Source organism: Pogona vitticeps, chromosome 3, assembly GCF_051106095.1.
Source record: "Pogona vitticeps strain Pit_001003342236 chromosome 3, PviZW2.1, whole genome shotgun sequence".
Classification (NCBI taxonomy): domain Eukaryota; kingdom Metazoa; phylum Chordata; class Lepidosauria; order Squamata; family Agamidae; genus Pogona; species Pogona vitticeps.
Window position 1 is genome coordinate 113846232 of NC_135785.1, and position 7463 is coordinate 113853694.

Genomic DNA, 7463 nt, shown 5'->3' on the forward strand with positions numbered 1-7463 from the left:
CACGTTCTTCTACTAGCGCACCTCCCCGTGAGGTACACCTAGAAGATTACCTACGCGCCTCAGACTGTCCCTGACTAGACCCCCCTTGCTCTGGGCACACTTGCCAAGGCTTTGCTGGACCGCTGGACAACTGGACCAGTCGTATCCCACACGCTGGACACCAATCAATGTGGCAAACCCAGACCTACTGGGATATGTCACACAGTTACACTAAGCTGCCACCAACCATTCCCTTTAAGAAGTCACACAGACCAGGGATGGATTTTTAAACAATAAAAAGAATAAGGTTTATTTTAAATACACACAGGGAAAAATAAACAATCAGGTGAATAAAATAAAGTAACATGGCTTATTCTCACTCATACAAGCATACAGGTTGGTTCACCTAGAACCCTTAACTTGAAGCACAGACCCTGAACCTATCAGTTCTGGCTAACCAACAGACACCTGAACCTATCAGGTTGGTACTCTGACACACAGTAGTACCCTGTCTGGCACCCAGACTTCCACAACAGCTTCTTCTTCCCAGCTGCTGCTTCGTCACATCCCAGTGTCTCTCAGCATCTCATAGTATCTCTCTCTCACCACACAGGCATCACACATTTATACAGTACAGCCCCTCCTCCTGATGTCCCGCCTTCCACTCCCCATAGGATGGAACTTTCCCTCCAAACCCATGACAGACAGGTAACATCAGTGCTGTATGTAACAGTGGTTACATACACAGTGTTTCTCAGCAGTGCCTTTGTTAATAAACTCATTACAAGCTGTAGGTTCCAATCCTCCAGGATTTTTGAGTTCAGCTTTACAACCAGGGAGGGCTCCAGGGAGAAAACTCATAAAGGCCAAAGGACAATTCATACCATGCAGCATAAAGAGTGTTTAGCTGAGAGGGAAAGGCGTTTCTGCTCAAGGGACAAGATAATCCTGTCTATCAGAAATAATCTTCCCGTGCTCTTCTGCTCGTTAAACTTTTGCAACGGCTATCACCCAGTGATGGCTTTCCTTCAAGGAAGGCTAGAGTCTGCACTCCTTTTGCAATCTTTGCTTTAACTGGCTCCCTGCCTTGCTGCCACCCAGCACCTGTCATTGCAAATCGATTGTAAATGACAACTGCAAATTCTTATGCAGTAGAGTAAAAAAATAAAAAAGCAAGCCAGGTTCCTTTTCTCAGATTTCAGAAGGAGGTTGTAGCTTTGGTGACAACAGTGATGGCTGAAGAGGGCAACTCACTTTCCAAAGGACTCAAAGGCCCTGAAATATCCCCAGTGGAGACCCCCACTGTTAAGGAGTTGGAAGAGCTCTTGAATACTGGGAGACCTTCCTGTAACCATGTTGACAAAGTTTGGCCTAATCTTTTCTTGGGAGATCTGTAAGTAACCCTTTGTGGAATTGTTCAGCATATCTTTACCAGTCATTCGGAGTTCCTCCAGTGTAAGGAATGAAGCTGAGTAAATACTAATGAAACAAATACTACTTTCAAGGGACACTTGCTTTCATTGGTTGGATGCCAAACTAGTTGCCATGAAGATGTCGCCATTTTAATCAGGAGAACTCAGTGTAAATCAGTGGGACTTTGTTACGCAGACGTGATGTTAGGAAGGCATCTTAATATTTTATGGAATCCTGCTTTCTGAGAAATACATTTTTCAATTAAGCTCTGATAAGGCATTAATAATGTATGGTCTTTCATTCTGTGCCTACTGGACTCTAGCACAAAGTGTGGGACCCTTGAATATTTCATTTTTTTAAAAAAGCAGATTCTCCTCCTTGCCATTGTGGGCAGATATATCTGATGCTATGCAGGCATCATCTGATAATGGCTAGAGTGTTTTGACTTTTTAAATATCGGTAGTTAATCAGGTGATATATAAATCAGTAGTCACATTCACCTTTGATTGAAAATAAATCTGATTTATTTCTGGTGACTAAAACCAGTTTTGGCAGCTACACGTATGAAATCAACTTATTATTTTTCTTTTCTAGGAGCACATTACTTGTACATGTTTTGGCTTTTTTAAAAAAAAAAGCGGATACATTGCTAAATCAGTAGCTGCATTCATCTGAGAAATTATTTTAAACATCATAAGGCAGTCCTGAAAGACTGGCTGTACATAAAGTAGCAGAGAGCATCAGTAATGACAGTGGGAAAACAAGTTTTCATTGCCAGAATGGAGCGAACTGGGAGGATGGTTGTATTATAGAACATATAGATGAAGTGATGCAGTAATAAACTCTTGAAAACTGCACCTTTAAAACTAGGCCTATCACCTTTCCTATAAAAAGAATACTTCCCTAATAAACAAAACTTTTCTACTTTTCTTAGGATGCGTGGACACATTTCTTTTATAAAGAAAGAGGTAGGTTCAGGTAATAAATCTAAAGGCTGAATCCACAAGTTAACATTGCTCTTGTACTGGTGTTTGATTACTCTGCAAAAAAAAAAAAATCATGGTTTTGGTTTTGATTACTCAGCAGGCTTGCTGTATCACTGAAGAATTTAGCAGGGCATCAACTATTGTTGGAGCAATGTCTGTTTTTCTTGGAAGTTCTCCCAGGTCCTATAAAGCCTGACTGTGACTCACAATCTGATATCACTAAGTCTAACAGTCAGCCTGCACTCAGTTGCCAGTTCACCGTGTTCAGGCTTTGCGCTGTGCTCTGAGGACTCAGCCTAGCTATAAAAGATTACTCTAGCTTTCATTACTGCACTCAACATTTTCAAATATAACCACGCACATAATGTTTTGGATGTTCTCTGATTTAGTGCTGGATAGTCATTCATGGTGTGAGATTTGATTTTCCTTAATGTGCGATAGTTTCTCTATAAAATGTGAAAGGATCCAAAACCTAAGAAAAAGCCTGGAATCAGGACTCTTTTCCTACCTGTCTGTTGCTGTTGTTATTGTTGTTAATATGTGCTGTCAAGTTGGAACTGATTTACAGAGACCCCAACAAGGCTTTCAAGGTGAGTGACATATTTAAGGAGTGGTTATACCAGTTCCACTCATCCAGTAAATTCCCATGGTTGACTGGGGATTCAAACCCTGGTTTCCGGAGTCCTAGTCTGTCAGTCTATCTACTACACCACACTAGGTATGCTTCCCACCTGTCCTCCTGCCTTATACTTTGTTTTTCTTTTCTTTAGTGTTACAGCCCACAACAGATTTGGCTTATGGAAAATGGGCATTAGCCACGTTTTAAATGCTGCCCATGGCAGAATATTTTGCCAAGGATCCCATGAATTTTATGGCACTACCATTGAATACCACGGTGTACCAGCCTACGACCTTCCTGACTTCGACCTAAGTCCCTATTTTTACCCCGCAGCAGAATTTATACACAAAGCTTTAACTTCTCCAGGAGGTAGGAAATCACTCTGATCCATAAAAGGTTGATAATATTGTACTAATCCAGCACTAATCTTCCTGAAGTAATGGATGCTAAAAATGAATTGACAGTTCTTCCATTTACATGATGCCTTCCTGTGACTGAAGATGGAGTGAAATAGATAACAAAACCCTCTGTGTCCTTTCCCTCCTTCTCAACTATCTTCATTTTGGGGAAACAGTCATTTTCCTTGGCTTCTCCTTTCCTTTGCCTTTTTTACCAGTAACTCCCAAATCCATGCCCATTTCTGGTTTCCCTTTCCTTATACACAAATACTAACCCTTTCCTCCTTTTCTTACTTGCACATAGAAACCTTGACTTCTTGAGAGGGTTTCATGTATTCCCATTGCTTATGGGAAGAGGTGGACTTCTACCATCTCCCTCTGAACTGTATATGTCAGAGGCACAGATGCCTGCTTCCTACCAGCCTATTGGCTCCTGCTTCTTCTGGTCAGAGCAGGAACACAGTACTGTAGTTCATTTCTCCCTTTGTGGTTCTCATTGCCATTACTAGCAAACAAAGAAACTTGGGTAATGATGACCCTTGGGAGATGCTGTTTGAGAATTAATCTAAAAACCCTCATTACCTACATAAGTATATCTAATATTGTCTAGATATTTTTTTCTCTGAACACATAAAACTGCAATTCACACCCAAGCTGAAATTTAATTCCAAACTCTACAATTTAAAAAAAAGTTAGCACTGAAATTTTGAGATACTAATGTTACATGTGACTTAAAATTTTGAGATACAGTGGGGTCTTGACTTGAGAACTTAATCCGTATTGGAAGGCGGTTCTCAAGTCAAAAAGTTCTCAGGTCAAATCTGCATTTCCCATAGGAATGCATTGAAAACCATTTGATCCGTATCTGCTCTTTTCCGTCCATAGAAACTAATGGGAAGCTGCTATTCTGCCTTCGACCACTAGAGGGGGATATTTTGTTTCTTTTTTTTCTTAGGTCAAGAAAGGTTCAGGGAAGGCAGGGAAAATACAGTCCAGGCAGTACAGTACCAGGCAGTCCGAAGAGTGTCTCCCAATCCACTCTCTAAACGCTGGGAGGAGTGAGGAAGCAGACAGGCACCCTTTTCACTGGCCAACAGTTAACTGAAAGTTCACATTTTGCACTTTCCCTGCCTCCCACGTGGGTTTTTTTCAGTTCTTAACTCAAATCTAAGTACTTAAGTCAAGTCAATATTTTCCTATGAGAGCGGTTCTTAAGTCAAAATGTTCTTAACTCGAGCCGTTCTTAAGTCAAGACCCCACTGTACTGGATAAAGATTTGATTTTCCAAGATATCTGCTTCTGCTGAATTGTGGGGGATTTATGTCCAGACAAAACTGGGTAAACAGTACATTTACACAACTTGTGAAGTGCCAAGGGTCTGCAGCTTGAATAGCAGTAGTGGCAAACATTATTCAGTATTACTACATTTGATGGGTTTGGGACGACCCAGTGCAAAAGACTGTAGAGCTCCTACACCTTGGCAGAGAAGAGGGATTTTAGCAGGTGCCATTTCTCATGCAGAGTACATTTGCAGAAATACTCTACTCTACATAACTATTAAAGGTGTAGGAGAGCAGTATTCCTTTGATTCTGGCCATGCTAGCTCAGGTTAGAAAGGACAACTGTCACATGTACTAGTTTTTATTTTTCCGTTTCCATTTAGTTTTTTTGGGAGTATAAATGCTATATTTAAAGATCATCAAAAGTTTTGCTAATCTTCCACTTTCACTTGCAGCTAAAATCTTAGTGCACTGTGCAGTCGGGATAAGTCGGTCATCTTCCCTGGTGCTGGCATATCTCATGATCTATCATCATTTCTCTTTGGTTCAAGCAATTCAGACCGTGAAAAGCCATCGGTGGATATTCCCCAATCGAGGGTTTCTGAAACAACTGAGAAATCTGGACATTCAATTAAGACAAAACAACAACAAGAAAGCCCCAAATGCCTGATGATCAGAAAGAAAGAATATTTTTTGAGACATGGAATGTTTTCATTTTTTTAATATTAATTTTCTAGTTGTTAAATCAAGAACCAATGCACAGTGATTACAGCAACTAATATGCTGATCAATACAGTGACTGAAATCACTGTTATGTACTGTAAGCAAAGTCTTAAGTTTTGGTCTGCTCCTCACTGTTAAAGAAGAGCAACCACCATGATTCTTAGGACTCTGCCACCCATGAGAAGTATGAGACAGTCTCTTTATTTAGCAGCAAGAAATGGACTGAATCTATATGTGGGACAGGAAGCAACAGCTAGAACTGGATATGGAACAACTGATTGGTTCAAAATTGGGAAAGGAGTACGACAAGGCTGCATATTGTCTCCCTGCTTATTTAACTTATATGCAGACTATTACATGCAAAAGGCTGGACTGGATGGATCCCAAGACAGAATTAAGATTGCAGGAAGAAATATCAACAACCTCAGATATGCAGATGATATCACTCTGATAGCAAAAAGTGAGGAGGAATTAAAGAACCTCTTAATAAGGGTGAAAGAGGAGAGCGCCAAAAATGGTCAGAAGCTCAACTTCAAAAAAACCAAGATCATGGCCACTGGTCCCATCACCTCCTGGTAAATAGAACGGGAAGATATGGAGGCAGTGACAGATTTGACTTTCTTGGGCTCCATGATCACTGCAGATAGTGACAGCAACCATGAAATTAAAAGAGGCCTGCTTCTTGGGAGGAAAGTGATGACAAACCTAGAGAACATCTTAAAAAGCAGAGACATCACCTTGCCGACAAAGGTCTGCATAGTCAAAGCTATGGTTTTTCCAGTAGTGATGTATGGAAGTGAGAGCTGGACCATAAAGAAGACTGAGCGCCGAAGAATTGATGCTTTTGAATTGTGGTGCTGGAGGAGACTCTTGAAAGTCTCCTGGACTGCAAGGAGAAAAAACCTATCCATTTTGAAGGAAATCAACTGTGAGTGCTCACTGGAAGGACAGTTCCTGAAGTTGAGGCTCCAGTACTTTGACCATCTCATGAGAAGAGAAAACTCCTTGGAAAAGACCCTGATGTTGGGAAAGTGTGAAGGCAAGAGGAGAAGGGGACGACAGAGGACAAGATGGTTGGACAGTGTCACCGAAGCGACCAGCATGAATTTGACCCGACTCCAGGAGGCAGTGGAAGACAGGAGGGCCTGGCGTGTTCTGGTCCATGCGATCACAAAGAGTCAGACACGACTTAACAACTAAACAACAACAATGGACTGAAACTTGTGACCTGGTTTACATGAACACAACAGGAGCTTGGTCAATGTATGGAAATGTTGGAAAAGGCCACCATATAAGCCCACATTTTGTATGCCTGTTTTAAAAGCTCCAAGGTGGAAGAAGAATGGTCTTGGGAACACACCTCCCATTCAACTACAAAAGAGAAAGAGAAAACAGTGGCCAAAAAACAAACCAAAGCAAAACAAAATTCTGACACAGCCAGGCTAAATATCTTATAATAATTATCATATTTACCTGCACCTTACCTGCTGTGGACTCAGGACAGGACATATAATGTTGCCTAATTTATCTTCCCAACAAGTCCCATGCAATGGGGCAGAGATTAGAGAGGCAGAAATCAGCCTAAAGTCTCCAAGCATATTTATTTGAACAGGGATTTAAATGTAGACCTCCTTGGTCCATATAATATATTCCATATTCCATCTATTCTACCACAATGGTTTTAAAGAGAAATCTATTATGTCCCAGCAATTTGATTACAAATCTTGATTCTCTGTGTAATATTCTGAATAGCTGTCTAGAAGAACGAAGCATGTATTTATTGTAGAAAGGAACTCCCAAGACCTTTCCTGCTTGGTTTGATGACTCAGGGCATACAGTAATTCCTTAAACCTTCTTCATGGCATCTTTTAGAAATATTAAGAATAAGACAAAAAGAAACTCCTCTAAAATGGAAAAATGTGCCAATATTCATCATTAAAAATACTATTACAAAAGATCTTTATCAGAATTAATGAGGATGAATACGTTAATATTTCATTACAATTTATTACCCAATTCCTATGCAACATTGTTCATGCATTTAAAAGGAGAGAGGCCTCTTTTT

At 40.6% G+C, this 7463-nt stretch overlaps 2 protein-coding genes across 3 annotated transcripts in view; one reads left to right on the forward strand and one right to left on the reverse strand.

Moving 5' to 3' along the window:
* The window catches only part of SAMD8 (sterile alpha motif domain containing 8), a 127879-nt gene that overhangs the window by 37897 nt on the left and 82519 nt on the right, over window positions 1-7463 (reverse strand). The gene's annotated exons all lie outside the window — the stretch shown is intronic.
* On the forward strand, window positions 1144-7297 carry DUSP13A (dual specificity phosphatase 13A). The gene is made up of 3 exons (XM_020796160.3): window positions 1144-1372; window positions 3149-3366; window positions 5131-7297. Exons 1-3 carry the CDS (start codon window positions 1212-1214, stop codon window positions 5343-5345), a joined length of 594 nt encoding a protein of 197 aa, XP_020651819.3. The 5' UTR covers window positions 1144-1211; the 3' UTR covers window positions 5346-7297.